General features: G+C 42.9%; 1 protein-coding gene across 1 annotated transcript in view; it reads right to left on the bottom strand.

Annotated features, from left to right (window-relative positions):
• si:ch211-207d6.2 (sickle tail protein homolog) overlaps positions 1-16,177 on the bottom strand; it is a 63,904-nt gene extending 47,727 nt beyond the window's left edge. The window contains exons 1-3 of the mRNA XM_047368961.1: positions 15,987-16,177; positions 14,253-14,451; positions 10,350-10,443 (exon numbers count right to left, since the gene is read on the bottom strand). Of these exons, the coding sequence (XP_047224917.1) occupies positions 10,350-10,443; positions 14,253-14,451; positions 15,987-16,098 (405 nt within the window). The 5' untranslated portion in view covers positions 16,099-16,177. The remainder of the gene's footprint in view (positions 1-10,349; positions 10,444-14,252; positions 14,452-15,986) is intronic.
• Between the last annotated feature and the right edge of the window lie 422 nt (positions 16,178-16,599).

The following is a 16,599-nucleotide window of genomic DNA, read 5'->3' as shown; positions in this document are numbered from 1 at the left end:
TGTCATTAAGGTCAAAGCAAGATGACATGTGTGTTGCTAATTGGGCCTCAGGCAACTGGCACACACCAGTTCACTGTAAACTTGTTGAACCTGTCTTTCCGCATTTCTCTCTGCAACAAGAGCCCAAGTGGAATAAAGTCCCAGCGGACTGCTTAGGAGAAAACTGTGTAGCTGTACAGATTCTATCTTCATCTTGTTCATGTGGTGATTTTACCAAAACATTTTCTAACTAGTTAATTTGGTTTCAGTTTTTGTTTGATGTTTCTTTCACCAAACATCTTTCAGATTATCGGAATGAAACATGGCTGAATAGACCTGCGATGGACTGGCGACCTGTCCAGGGTGTACCCTGCCTCTCGCCCATAGACTGCTGGAGATAGGCACCAGCTTTCCCGCGACCCACTATGGAATAAGCGGTAGAAAATGACTGACTGTCTGACTGACATGGCTGAATATAGATTTTAACATTATTTTGATGAAGCTGTTTTGATGAAGGTGCTACCAACCAGATTTGTTCCCAAGCTAGCAGGTAGAAACTATACAGTAATAAGTGGAGTGTCAGGATTTCAAGGTAAACCTATTTTACCTAAATTAATTGTTTATAACTATATGGAGTGAAAATCTGTTCTGACAGTGGAGTCAATAGTCAGTATAAAGTTCTGCAGAGATTCAGACCTCCACAACGTGTAAAAGACCCACCAGTCTACCAAATGTTTTGGAAAATCTGCTGTGAGTTGAATATTTTACCAAGTGAACCTCATTGGGTAGGGTGACCAGACCTCCCCAATTTCTGAGGACAGTCCCTGTTTCAGATGACCTGTCCACGGATTAAGCTGTCCCAGGAAATGTCCCAGATTTTATAGTTTTGTGAACGAGAAAAAAGTGTTGCATGTAGACTGTTATTGCGGTAACCGGGGGTAGAAAGTGTTGTGCACAACAGCAGCTGGTACAGTAGCTGGGTGCTATTAACATTACAAAGGAGAAGAAGAGCTGAGCATGCTGCTTTGGGCTGGGCTGTCCTTGCTGTGATGAAGGGTTGGTTCACAGTAGGAAACGTTACTAATGTTGTCAACATTCACTGTGCCCAGGTCAAAAAAAATAAGGCAGGTATGTGTTTTGTGTTACTAAAGGCAAATGCAAATAAACCAAGCTTTCATGAAGGAACAGAACAAGAAAAGGCAAGACGAGAGTTCAGGGAGCAACTGCAGCTGAGTGAGGGAGAGTGGCAGATATAACGGAATGATTAAAAAAAAAATCTTTTTAAGTGCTGCCTTACTGTACCTTTTATTTATATTTTGAGATCTAGTTAGGAGGTTTTTTGTGTTAATCTTTTGTTGTGATTTGTGACTTTCATGCTGAGGGGTGTGTGTCTACTCAATTTGGACATATGAAAGTTACTTGCAAAGAAAAAAGAAGCCAGTAAAAGGGAAAGTGAGGCAAGAACTGCATGAACCGCGAATGATGAAGAGGGAGATATAATCACCTGGTTAAATGTGCAGTTCTTCTATTGTATTAGCCTGTAGCTCCAAGTAAAAATAGTTGGGTTTTTTTGCTAAATATAGCAATTTTGGCATTTCAAGGAAACTAGTAAAATAATTAAAAGAAACGCTAATATTTACAAGATTATATAAGGATTACCTTATTTCTCATCTAAAAATAATCAACTTCTAAAGGGTATCTGAAACAAAAATGAGATTTTATTTGTTCGTTCGTTCGTCGTCTTCCGCTTATCCAGGACCGGGTTGCGGGGGCAGCAGACTCAGCAGAGACGCCCAGACGTCCCTCTCTCCAGACACCTCCTCCAGTTCCTCCAGGGGGAGCCCAAGGCGTTCCCAGGCCAGCCGAGAGACATAGTCCCTCCAGCGTGTCCTGGGCCGTCCCCTGGTCCTCCTCCCGGTGGGACGTGCCTGGAACACCTCCCGAGGAAGGCGTCCAGGAGGCATCCGGTATAGATGCCCGAGCCACCTCAACTGGCTCCTCTCGATGTGGAGGAGAGCGGCTCTACTCCGAGCCCCTCCCGGATGGCCGAGCTCCTCACCCTATCTCTAAGGGAGTGCCCGGCCACCCTACGGAGGAAGCTCATTTCAGCCGCTTGTATCCGTGATCTCGTTCTTTCGGTCATGACCCAAAGTTTATGGCCATAGGTGAGGGTAGGAACGTAGACCGACCAGTAAATTGAGAGCTTTGCTTTTCGGCTCAGCTCTCTCTTCACCACAATGGACCAGCACAGTGCCCCCATTACTGTGGCAGCCGCACCGATCCGTCTGTCGACCTCCCGCTCCATTCTTCCCTCACTCGTGAACAAGACCCCGAGATACTTAAACTCCTCCACTTGAGGCAGGAACTCCCCTCCAACCTGAAGAGGACAAGCCACCCTTTTCCGGTCGAGTACCATGGCCTCGGACTTGGAGGAGCTGATCCTCATCCCAGCCGCTTCACACTCGGCTGCGAACCGCCACAGCGCATGCTGTAGGTCTTGGCTAGAGGGGGCCAGCAGGACCACGTCATCCGCAAAAAGAAGAGACGAAATCCACTGGTCCCCAAACCAGACCCCCTCCGGCCCTTGGCTGCGTCTAGAAATCCTGTCCATAAAAGTTATGAACAGGACCGGTGACAAAGGGCAGCCCTGCCGGAGTCCAACATGCACTGGGAACAGGTCCGACTTAGTGCCGGCAATGCGGACCAAACTCCTGCTCCGCTCGTACAGGGACCGGATGGCCCTAATAAAGGGCCCCCGATTCTATACTCCTGGAGCACCCCCCACAGGGCATCACGAGGGACACAGTCGAATGCCTTCTCCAGGTCCACAAAACACATGTGAACCAGTTGGGCAAACTCCCACGAACCCTCGAGCACCCTGTAGAGGGTATAGAGCTGGTCCAGTGTTCCACGGCTGGGACGAAAACCACACTGCTCCTCCTGAAGCCGAGGTTCGACTATCGGTCGGACTCTCCTCTCCAATACCCTGGCGTAGGCCTTACCAGGGAGGCTGAGGAGTGTGATCCCCCTGTAGTTGGAACACACCCTCCGGTCCCCCTTCTTATAAAGGGGGACCACCACCCCAGTCTGCCAGTCCAGAGGCACTGTCCCCGACTGCCACGCAATGTTGAAGAGGCGTGTCAACCATGACAGCCCTACAACATCCAGAGACTTGAGGTACTCAGGGCGGATCTCATCCACCCCCGAAGCCTTGCCACCGCGGAGCTTTTTAACCACCTCGGTGACTTCAGCCTGGGTGATGAAAGAGTCCAACCCCGAGTCCCCAGCCTTTGTTTCCACCACGGAATGCGTGATGGCAGGATTGAGGAGATCCTCGAAGTACTCCTTCCACCGCCCGATAATGTCCTCAGTCGAGGTCAGCAGTCTCCCGCCCCCACTGTAAGTGTTGGCAAAGCACTGCTTCCCCCTCCTGAGGCGCCGGACGGTTTGCCAGAATCGCTTCGAGGCCAACCGGTAGTCCTTCTCCATGGCCTCACCGAACTCTTCCCAGGCCCGGGTTTTTGCCTCTGCCACAGCCCGGGCCGCAGCACGCTTGGCCTCACGGTACCCGTCAGCCGCCTCAGGAGTCCCACAAGCCAACCACAGCCGATAGGACTCCTTCTTCAGCTTAACAGCATCCCTTACTGCCGGTGTCCACCACCGGGTTCTGGGATTGCCGCCACAACAGGCACCGCAGACCTTACGGCCGCAGCTATGGGCAGCAGCATCGACAATAGATGCGGAGAACATGGTCCACTCGGACTCTATGTCTCCAACATCCCCCGGGATCTGGTCGAAGCTCTCCTGGAGGTGGGAGTTGAATACATCCCTGGCCGAGGGCTCCGCCAGGCGTTCCCAGCAGACCCTCACTATGCGCTTGGGCCTGCCAAGTCTGTCTGGCTTTCTCCTCCTCCAGCGGATCCAACTCACCACCAGGTGATGATCAGTGGACAGCTCAGCCCCTCTCTTCACCCGAGTGTCCAAAACATGCGGCCGAAGGTCTGATGATACGACAACAAAGTCGATCATCGACCTCCTGCCTAGGGTGTCCTGGTGCCAAGTGCACTGATGGACACCCTTATGTTTGAACATGGTGTTCGTTATGGACAATCCGTGACTAGCACAGAAGTCCAATAACAAAACACCACTCAGATTCAGATCGGGGAGGCCGTTCCTCCCAATCACGCCTCTCCAGGTGTCACTGTCGTTCCCCACGTGGGCGTTGAAGTCCCCCAGCAGAATAATGGAGTCCCCGGGAGGGGCACTATCCAGCACCCCCGACAGGGACGCCAAGAAGGCCGGGTACTCTGCACTACCACTCGGCCCGTAGGCTGAAATAATAGTCAGAGACCTCTCCCCAACCCGAAGGCGCAGGGATACGACCCTCTCATCCACTGGGGTAAACCCCAACACGAGACGGCTGAGCTGGGGGGCAACAAGCAAACCCACACCAGCCCGCCGCCTCTCCCCGTGGGCCACTCCAGAGTAGAAGAGAGTCCAACCCCTCTCAAGGAGATGGGTTCCAGAGCCCACGCTGTGCGTGGAGGCGAGCCCGACTATTTCTAGTCGATATCTCTCGACCTCCCGCACAAGCTCAGGCTCCTTCCCCCCCAGCGAGGTGACATTCCACGTCCCTAGAGCCAGCCTAAGCATCCGGGGATCGGGCCGCTGAGGTCTCCACCTTCGTCCGCCACCCAATCCTCTTTGCACCAGTCCCTCACGGTTCCCCCTGCAGGTGGTGGGCCCACTGGGGGATGGCCTCGCGTCTCTCGTTCGGGCTTGGCCCGGCCGGGTCCTGCGAGGAGCAACCCGGCCACCAGGCGCTCTCCGACGAGTCCCGACCCCAGGCCTGGCTCCAGGGTGGGACCCCGGCTCCGCCGTACCGGGCGACGTCACGTGCCTCGATATTTGAGATTTTATTTGTTCAATTGTAATTTGTTTTTGTATGTTATAGGTTCTAATGTTTTTGGAGGGGATTCTGATTATATTATGTCTGTTTTAGAACAGTGAATGTCTGATAAAACAGGAGAGAGGAGGAAAGTAGACTGTTACAAAAAAGAGTGAAAGAGCAGAGGAAAATGGGTAGAGTTAAAGAGAGAGGAGGAAAATAGACTGATAGAAAGAAAAGTAAAGCTAAAAGGAGGGAAAGAAAGAGTGTTAGAAGTATATGTGCTAGCTTTGTGTTGGTTTTTGCTTGGTAAAGCTTGGTAACAATTCAGAAATCATACGTGTAGGATGCACATACATGCTGTGCTGGCGTCTGTTTTCATCTATAGGCAAGAAGACGAGGTACACCTTAGATATGTGGTCCTTTTCAACATATTGGCTTGGATTTTTTTTAAATTTAGCTGAGGTAAGAGTCAGTAACATAACTCTCTTCAGCTCTAACACACCAGAGCTTAGATAATGTTACTATATCATAATGTTAGTTTGCTAACATCTCTACTCTTTTTGTACCTGGGTGTTGTGAAGAGACACACTATTTCTCATTAAAAAACTGTGTCACCTTGATTGCAAAAATTGACCACTACCATATTAGCATTTTAGCAACTCTTGGCTGATCATATTATGAGCTAGCCCATAATCTCTTAAAGTTGGTAGCCTTCTAAAGTTCTCAGAGTTCACGTTTAGTAACGATTTTGTGCAATGGCTCCTGTTGAAAGTTGAATGTGTAATTTGTAAAGTACTACTGCAAGGATTGTATAATGCGTCCACTTTTTAACTGGTACAGGATGGGGATACAGTTAGTTGCAACGTCTTTTAATGCTACTATTAATTTGTCACAAAAGACAACTTTAAGTTTTACTCAAGGCAATAATAGATGACAAAACCTCACATATACATTAATTTAATCAATAATGGACATAGATCTAAGGTTGCTCCAGCATTTTCAGACTTATTCCTGGTCAGAAGCTGACAGGCTGCTCCTGCTGCTGCATGACCTGGTGGTCGATGTTCATTCATGACACTGAGCACCGCCTTATCTGGGTGAATACAGGATAATTTTTTGTTTATATAACAGCAGATTAAACACTGATAATTCTCAAGAGCAATTAAATAAAAATAAACAGCGTGATTTGCTAATTTAAGGCATACATTTGTAAACAGGCGAGACGTAGCCAGGCACCAATTTAAAGTAGGCTCCTTTCTGATCAACTAGTTGCATAACTGAAGTTCTGAATTATTTATTTTCACTTAAATGATACTAATTTACAGTTTGTGACAAATTTATTCTATTTATAAACCATAATATGCTGCACTTATACAATGCCTAGCTAAAAAAAAAAGTCGCCACCAAAAGAAATGGTCACACACTCGTTTGTTGGCTTTAGCTTTGATTACATTCACTGTGGCATTGTGTCTTCTGCAATGTTACACGATCATTACAATGATCAGGAGAGTGCTTCAGGATACCTAGACGCTACTAATGAATACAAGCTGTATTTGGTGGTAACTGTGGCTCAATATAGAGCATCTGTGTATCTATTACCACCTAAATCCAAACCCTGTGGGTTTACGTGTGAACGTGCTTGTGTATATAAGGTTTCTCCATAAAAATATGCAAAAGCAAATTTAAGAAGCCACAGACCTGTCCCCCTGGACCTAAGACCGACACGGAGGACATCTAAGCCACAAACATCCAAAGGACCCCCAGTGCAAAACCCACTGATTGGACTGCCTTAACCCCGAAGGAGAAGAGCAGAGGAGAGCCCAAGGGGAACCACCCAGCATCCACAGTGCAGAACCCCCAGGGCGCTGCAGCGGTGAGCCTGCAGATCCAGCCATGAACCCAGAGACTTGAGACCCTGGGGCACATCACCCCCCAAGCAGAGGCCCAGCAGAGCTAGGGGGCCCAGGCCCTGGGAAGCAGCCGCCGGGAGTGAGCCAGCACACATCAAAAGGACCCAGCCCCAGACACCGAGAACCTCCGATACACCAGTGGGCAGAGACACCAGCCAACAGCAGGGAGTGTGGTGGGGAGTAGGCCTAACCACATTTGGTGGGGGGCCAAAGCTGATCCAAGAGAGGGAGTAGCTCAAGACCAAACCTGACACAAAAACAGGCACACACAGTCCCAAATCACACATCCCCCCTTCACGCTTACACATAAAAACACTTCCACACCAATGTAAAGATACACAACATTGGATGTTGTACACTCACCCACACTCACCATACATACACTATACTCCCAGGTCCAGGTACCGATACCACAGAGGGGCAAGCAGCCCCCAGGCCCAGGAGGTGGACCCCTTCATTCCAGGGTGGAGACAGACAGGCCGCCCCAGCACTTTTTTTTGTCTTAAGGTGGTCGGCCAGGCCATGGTCAACCTAGGCCCTTCACTGTTGGGGAAGTGCTGACGAGGAAGTGGAAGCTGTAAGAGATGCTTTGAAACACAGCAGTTTTCCCAGTCTTTCTATGGTTTCTGGATACACCTGGGCTGGTAAAACATCTTCATTTTTTATTTAACTGAAATATAGCATTAGCATATAGCATATGTAGCATTCCATGTCTCTTATCACTCCATGATATGTAGTTTCAATACAGATTGAACAAAATTTCAGACTTTTGTGCCATCAATGTTTTGTAAACGTGGTCCACTATTTTCAAAACAAAGGTTACAAAGGGAAACCATTGACTGGTACCCACCACTAAGCTTTTTCCGTTATTGTGCAATGCAGGGTTGGCTACTGAAGCTACTGAAGCTGAGGACGGTAAGTTGCAGTTGTGATTAATCAGTTTCTGGTATAATGGTAAAATAGTGTCTGTTGGTCTATAGATTGGGACAGTGACATGTCTGCTATATAGCTGCTGCTACCTCTGCTACCACCATCTGCACAAGGACAAAAGAGGCTGGACTGAACTGGGACGACCACATCGGTCTTCTAAAGGTACACTAAACAGCTGTTTCAAATGAATTTCCCATCTCTTCAATTTCACACAGAATTTGATTCTATCTCATGTGTTGCCAAAGAGTTGTCAATAAATGATACAGTTGAATGCGTTTTGTTGTAGGCCTGAGACAGTTTGCAGCACTTTTAGATGTATCCTTGGTCCAACACACCTGTATCAAATGGCTGAATTACCTCCACAGTATGCAGTCACATTCTACACAGACATCATAATGAGCCATACATTTGATTCAGGGGTGTTTTGGATGTCATGTTTTAGATGTGTCCTGGCTCTACCACACCTGAATCAAATAATGGCATTACCTCCTCAGCAGCCATCAGGTACTGCAAAGGCCTGTTAATCACCTATTTATTTAAGTGTGAAGGCAGGAAAACACCTAAAACGTGCAGAACAATAGGACCTGAGGACCAAGACTAATAACCACAGTTTTAGAATACACTTTAAGGACTGGAGTTCCCAATTTCTATTCTACATGGAGATCACCAACTGTGCTATTCCATGTATGGCAACATGTTCAGTAGGGAAACTGCAAGAGCTGCAAGCCAGAACGTTGCATCAATATGTATAAGAATCAATACCTGAAGGGTTTTATTTGCAAAAGTAACCATGATCACAAAACAGCTGTGTAAAACATCTTCAATGTATAGTTCAGATTTTTCAAAGTGAGGCTTTTTGATGTTATTTGTAACATTTCCCCTTGCTGTAGTAGAATGATGTCATATCACTGTGAGCTTCTTAATAAAGTAAATTAATTCTCGAAGTGGTGAAACGCTAACTAGCTAGTCAGTTTTATGATAGTTCAATCAGCTGTAAGCTGCACATTCTGGCTGTGTTGTTGCCAAAATGTTCAATAATGCACAATGTTCACTTTAGCCAAAAAATAAATAAAATGAAATATTGTAATATTATGTTTGTGCTGTATTACCCACAACTACGGCAAGGTAAAAAAAAAAAAAGCCGGTGGAGAAATTAAATAAATATTATTACGCATCTGGCAAATCTGGTGTAAAATTAATGCCATAAAATATTTTATATTACTCTGTGTGGTGTATACAAACAAAAATAGTTAAATATTTGTACATATTTCAGTGTTAATTGTGACACTAAGATTAATAAACCTAATATAGTGTGTAATACTAAAAGTTTACACTGATGCTAAGTATCTGAAACAGAGTTCTTGTTCTTGGTCTTCTTTACTTTAGGTGCTAACAGGAAACGTTTTTTTTCTGCGCTTTTTAAAACTAAAATGTAGGTATGGTTTTTAGAGCAGATATCTGGATCAGTTATTTCAGAAAATTATTTTGAAATTAGTTTGTTTCTTTTTTAAATGAGATAAATCCAAAGAACGAAGAGCTGCAGAACATGCCAAACTTTGGTGATGCTTCTACAAAGTCCATCTAAAATAAGAAATCCTCTCAAGGCTGAGATTATCTCATGTCATGAACCCTTTAATGTTGACTATAGTGCTGTAAAAAGGGCTTAATTCAGGATATTTATTCAGGATAGTAAATTTGGCAATCAAGCTTTAAGGGTAAATAAGACCAAACAAACAATAATACAAGTGTGTTTAAAACTAACATAGATTTGTTTCAATAAGTAAATTGCACAGAAACCTTTACCTTAAGCAAACATTTTGCATTTAAGTTTAACAATATTTAGAGTTTTCTTTTGTCTAAACATGTCAAACAATAATCAAATAAGTTAGTCAATTTTGATAAAACTGCCCTGACATAATTCGCAAAGACATGACGTGTATTATTCTTGATTAGCTAGGGGTATCACATTTAGTTGTCTTCATTTTGATTTGGTTAGTCTGTTCCATTTGTTCGGTGTTCTCTTTAGTTCCTGTTTTCCTTCTGTTTCTGAGTTTCCCAGTCCCCTGTTGGTTTTGAGTCTTTCTGCTATCTAGTTGTGTTCTGTTTGTGTTTTGCGTATTTGTTTCTGGTCTGTGTTTAGTTCCTGTTCTGCCATTCATGCTGTGTCCTCTGATTACACTCTCATCTGCTTCCACTCTGCTCATTAGTCTCAATTGTTTCTTGTTCCACTCCTCAGTGATGTCTCCTTGTAGTATATTCCCCTTTGATTCTTTGGTCACTGCTGGTTCATCTGCTTAACACTGCTTAGTTTAATTTTTCTCTAATCGTCTTCCCTCCATGTTCCTGGTTTGTTTTTGGATTTAAAAGTTTCATGATCTCTAGTTCACATTTTTGGATTTTTTGGTCTTGAATTTTGTTTTTGTAAGTTGCTTTTTGAATCATTAAACATCTTTATTTTTTGCTCCACCTCTGTCTCCTTTTTGCCTGCATTTGGGTCCTCCACCAACAGCTCCCTTTTGTGACACTTCCGTGTTTAGAACACAGAATTGTGTTTCAGATACCACAGCAGTTTGTTTATTCACTAAATATACATTTTTAATTCACCTGATTAAGCTACATACACTTGTCATTTCACTTACCTTTCCTTCAGAGTTGGCAGGCCTGGCATGGAGGCTGAACACATGTCCTGGATTTCTATGATATGCTTTTAGACAGGAATATGGTGTTATGTCTCTGGAAACAAGAATAGAAAGGATAGGGAATTAATTAAATTGATGCATAGTTTTCAAAACATTTTACAAACAAAATCAAAAACTAATAAACTTGCATCTATTTATATTTTATAATTTGTACAGCCACCTTTTGCTGCAGTTACAGCTATAATATTGTACTGTCTGTCAATTTTTAATAACTTTTAAGTTTGATATGAGTATTCAGTCCCTGAGAGCTAATGTCACTAGTATATCTTTATCCGGCAATCCTGTAAGAACTTTTAAAGAATCTGTTCCATTTTCTGTGTTCTCATTATCACAGAAAAACACAGCAAAGGGCACCAACTTAATTCTTCCCCTCACAATTGAAAGCCCTTGTTCATGGTGTTACTTCCTCACTGCATGGTGCATTAGATAGTGTAGCCACATTGAAAAAGTCGGTACTTACTCATAGAAGGCTGGCTTCATGGTTAAATTCAGAACCGCTTACTTTAAAGCACAATGGTAGGATATTAGAGAGAAAATGGCACTCTACGCAACTTTTGTTGTATAAATAGACCCTTTGCCAAACTAGAATGCATTTTGTTTTCATCATTAATAGAGGGGGATTACAGGGTTTTTGAGCGCATCCTTAAAAAGTCTGAAATTCATGTATTTAAAAACAATGCCTTGAAATGTCTTAAATTCAGGGAAAAAAATCCAAAATAGGCCTTAAATACAATAATCATAGGTCTTAAATTTTGTCTTGGCTGAACTACGTATTTAAATACCGTATATTCTCGTATACGTAGTTTTTTTTTGCAGGACTTTTTTCTCGACAAATGTTTGAGATGCACAAATGCATCTTCATTGCCTTCTGTGACTCGAGGCATTTAAGGCTACAGGTAACTTGCTGCTAACATACACTTGCTTGCAAGCTTTTTGCGTCGATTATGGGCAAGTGCAAATTTATCGCCAGTTGGCTGGATGATGTTCGTTTTTGCCACTGGCTCAATTCTGTTGCCTACCTATACGAGGCTAGGTGCATTCTGTGCAAAAAACCTTTTAAGATTTGCACTATCGGGGTTAAGGCTATAGAGAGCCATTTGAAGTGTTAGAAGCACAAAGCCGCTGCCAAGAGTCACAAACAGACCCCAGAAGTTTCACTGTTTTGCTCCACTGGCGTGGCTAAAGCTCCTCAGAAAACGGTCGCCGCTGCTATGAGCACTGATTTAAGAGCAGCATTTGGTGCAACACAAACTCTGAAGTCGGAGATTTTGTGGATTTTTAACACAGTGGTCAAGCACAAGTCTTACAACTCTAATGATGGAATAGGATATGTTTCGTTTGATTTTCCCTGACTCACAAATTGCAAGCACATTTTCTTGCACATGTTCATACAACGATTGAACGAGAGAGTACTTTTAACACTTTTGCCCCTATTCCAGTAGCTCGATTTGGCCCTACTCGACTACACTTGTAGGGTATCCATTACTGTTTATTCCGTACTGGTACCTACTTTTTTGGTCACTGCTTCTGAGCAGGTCCAATCGGTGCTGAGTAGGAACTACATGTGATTGGCCATGGGACCAGGAGAAATGAGAAGGTTTTTACTGAGGTACAGGGAAAAGTCAATAAAACTCAAGAGCGACTACAATAATATTAAGGACTACAGTGGCCTGAGTGGGTCAAATGGAAATATAATTTTACTATTTGCAAATAATAATAATACATGCCTGAAGGCTGAAAGAAAAGAAAAATGACACAATGTCAGTTTTCTGAATTACAGCAGGCAGAGCGCTGTATTTAATGACATCCTAAACCAGCTGATCACACATAAAATCAGCAGTTCAGACGTACAAACATTTCCCCCAAAACACAAAGTAACACCACCATGAAACAGCGTTTAATTCGGAAATTTATTGACGGCCCTTAAGGGAACCAGCGTCTGTAGGAGGAGGGAGCAGGCAGAGAGCAACTGGCCATCATCAGACTACTTTCATCAGATCAAACAGGAAGCTCCCGCTGACTCCGTGGAGCACAAATATCCAATATCTAACCTAAAACTAACTTCACCACAGTCAAAAGTCTGCAGTTGTGCGCTTTAAAGTCCTTGTCCTTGTTATTGCCATGGCTGAGACAAAAACTTCCTTAGGCAAACATTGGAGAGTCACCAGTCCAGACAGCAGCGACTCTCCTCTTTGCTTCTCCTGCCACACCCTCCTCCCATCAGAACCCCTGAGCCTTATTTTATAAGTTCAGGCTGCACTGAGTTCCAGATAATTATTTAAGTGGATCATTTAATACATGAAAAAACATATACAAGACATTTTTGCATATACATTAAAACATGTTATTAGTATTTAGTTTATTTATGTTTTTATTTTTTATCATTTCACGCAGATTACTTTACTGTGACAATGTAACACAGTAACATTAATAGCAGCAAAGCCCTACACCGACCGACGGCTGGAGTTGGTGTTTCAGCCATCAGCAGGTCATTGGAAACACAACTGTTACCATAACGAGTTGAATGAAACCGAGAGGAGCACAGCCACACCACCTAAAACGAGCCAGTGGAAAAGGGGCATTTATGTTCAATAAACAGACAAAAGCTAAACGTGAATGTGACACACATACTATGCTTGATTGTAATGCAGCAGGATTCCTTAACCATCCCTCACATTCAGTTTTTTTGGGTCTTAAATATTACACAAGGTGGCATTAAAAATGTCTTAAAAAGTCTAAAGGTTGACTTGCTGAAACCTGCAGATACACTAAGAATAATTCAAGGTTCCCTTTTAGTTGCCAGTGTTGAGTTGTCTGTTCCCTCAGCTCTCAGTAGAAATTAATTGACGGGATTCTTTATAAATAAAGTTGATTCTATTAAAAATAAAACCATTGGCAATCCTCCCACTATCACTATATTTTATTATACCTTGTCATGGGACAGCCCTGCTGTCCTTTCAAAGTTAGTCAATACACAGCCATTAATGTCCAAACCACTGGCAACAGAAGTGAGTTAGGGGAAAAAATCATAAAGGTCATCCTGTTTAGAATCTGTTTTACTATGTGTGTCCTAAATCAGCTTGTTGTCCATGAAATGTCCACTTCAGATTAGATCACCTCTTGCCAGCTCAGCATGCCACACTTAGAGACACCTGGAATGCAAGGCCTTCCACTGATATGATTGTTTGCCCATGAAAAAATACCTTTCGTCTCTCTGGGGCTTTACCTCATGCTGACTTCCTTGTAGATATCTGAAGCTAAAGGACCATTTCATCTCCCTGTCTCCTCTGTATTTTCAACTACATTCTCAGCTTGTGAAGAACTATAAAAGGTCTATGTTTTCCTGTGTGCAGCGAGGCGGGCAGACTGAGACACTGGGTTGGTTGTATTCTCTGTCCGTTCTCAGTTCTTGCAAGAATGAATAAAAGGGCCACTTTGATTCTCACAGTTCTCCTTGTTAAGTGAATTTATTATGGTACACTTTGTTTTTTCCATTAATGATCGGTGTCTGACGTCTGGAATCAGTCTGTCCAGTCTCTAAACCCGGTTTTAGATAGGAGTTTAAGGGAGACAGAGGACTTCTGGACTTCCAGGAGGTCAGCGGAAGATCCAAACGAACTGAGGCGATGAGATAATCCTCTTTTGGCATGCCTTAAAACGAGCCTGTGAGCTTGTATATATATATATATATATATATATATATGTGTGTGTACACATGTACAATATTTTACTCTATGTATAATGTATCTCTATAAAACGGGTTAAATTCTCTGAAATGAGTGACCACCAATACTCAGCTGTTCCATATTATTCTAATTTTGAGATGTCCCAACAGTCCCTTACCTGAGGTCTTCTAAGTTATGGTACACATTACGATTGGTGTCCTTGATGCAGACGGCCATGTTTGGAGGCAGCAGCATCTTCATGGTAAGCTGATGGGGAAAGGCAGTGACAAACAGAGACCGCAGGGAGTCCTCACTGCTGATCTCAGTTGAAATCACGACCTTCTTTGTCTCCCCCCCATACTGCAGGTAAAGCACACCTGACAAGACACACAGAGAATTTTACAGGACTTTAAACTGTAACAGCTGGAACGCATTAGGCATAAGTCCTTTCTACAGTTAGAAGTCTAATCTAGCAATGGATATATGCAGCAAAAGAGATAAATTACTGCATTCCAAGACTATAACAGTTTAATCGTCAACCTCAGACTTTCAATCTTAAAGATGAATTACAAGCAATGCCAGTTTTTAGTATTCAATCCACTGTTTCTATAACATATTGGTGAGGAATGTCATAAAACATACAAAGTGCTAAATAAACAGAAAAAAGGGAAAACATGATGTTAAATTGACTTTCAAATACAATTCATTACAAACAGCATTTAGCAAAGATACACCATGTTTTCTACCCTCAACTCCCTCTGATTTGTTAATAAATATCTATTACTGCATTCTAGGATGGCAACGATAGATAGATTGACTCATTCTGATCTTGGTTTTGCTCATGGTATTGTCCTGTTAAGAGACTCATTTATCCACTGTCACCCCATGCTTGCTCAGGATAAGGAAATGCATCAAAATAAAAACCCTATGCCATCTTCAACTATCTTCAGACAGACAACTTTTTAGCAACTGGCATTCTATGAACAGTGGAGGCTGACTGTACTGTATAATGACTGGTTGGAATTTAACTTTGTGTAATTTAATTTCTGACTAAATCTGATTGTATTGGAGTGTACTACACTGGAATGAAACTGATTAAATTGTTTGAAGATATTTGGATATGTAAAGTGTACTTAAATGAAGTTTGATGTAAACTGGAAAAGGATATCAAATAAACTGAACTGAAGATAACCTACTGCATACTACTTTCTAATGTTTCAGTCCCTACAACACCAAATGGTAGTTGCTGCAATAAAGATATTAAGAAATTAGACATTTTGGGTCTTATTTATTCATTTTAATTCATTTCAGTCATCACCAAATTCCAAACATTTGTTTACCATATCAGTTATGCTTCAATGCCAATTTGTAAAAAGTTGTCTGGCTGAGGAAGTCAATATGTAAATTTTCTCCTGAACTGAAATCCCTGTTCTGAGCATGCCCAGCATGTCCTTTCAACAGGAAGAGGCATTTTGCAAAACCATTTTAAAGAAACCTTGATAAAGGCTGCTCAAAGCGTGTTTCAATTCCCCTAGTGGGGGATGAGAGTACTAGGGTGACACAAATACAGAAAGTGTACAGTTCAGGCTTGCTGCCTTGCCTTTTTATATGTTAAAATTCCTCAAGATTTCCTTCATTCCTTCATGATATTTCTAACTATGAAGGGAGAAAATGCACCATTGAAACATTGAACAGTTGGACATGTGCATTCAAAGGTTTAGAGAAGGTCACATGAAGTTCACCTGTAATGGTTATAGTGCATTTTAGGTTAATCCTGAAGTTTCAACTGGAAGCCGAATATCCCTAACATTTTGTGAGTAGTGCATGTGTGTTGCTTCAGATGCACTACTGTTGTGTACATATTCAGAGTGCGTGTGTGTGGTTAATTGAATGTGCATGTTTTTCTGTTTACCTGGTGGCATCTCGCTTGTTTGACAGCTGGAACGTGATACAGGTAGACTTGCTCTGACTTTACAGCCTCGTTTGAAGGGGACTGATGTAGTTAGAAGCTCTCCATCAGACATGGTCTCAAATACCCAAGGGCCTTGCTCTTTCGGCAAAGTCACCACACCTGAACAGTCAAGCCTTTTAGAAGAGTGGAGATTCTTCACCTAGATCAAAAAAGCAGAAGGCACTGACGTTATTAGAGAAACAGTTTATCTGTTTTAATCTGGAGTATATATTAATTAGAGGCCATTTGTAACTAAACATTTTTGAAACACTTTCTTGAAAAAGGCTCTTTTTTTTAGTGCTTTACAGTTATTTTTTGACCATGCGACAACACTGGTACTACTTTGACAAGTATTTTAAATGACACACATATTAACAGCGATGCATCGGTGATGAGTATTTTTGCTATTAATAACATTCCAAATGAGAGACTGGTAAAGAAAAAGGGTCTTTGTTACTGTTCCAAAATTGTTCAAACCATTCTTGGCAGGTCAGAACTACCATGTGGAATTTTTCAGTTGGAAATCTTAATGACCCTCCATTAAATTGCCACTTTAATGTGGTGAAGAGTTTGT

The sequence above is a fragment of the Girardinichthys multiradiatus genome, chromosome 6 (assembly GCF_021462225.1).
Source record: "Girardinichthys multiradiatus isolate DD_20200921_A chromosome 6, DD_fGirMul_XY1, whole genome shotgun sequence".
NCBI classification, from domain to species: Eukaryota; Metazoa; Chordata; class Actinopteri; order Cyprinodontiformes; family Goodeidae; genus Girardinichthys; species Girardinichthys multiradiatus.
This window is presented reverse-complemented; position numbering and strand designations above follow the sequence as displayed.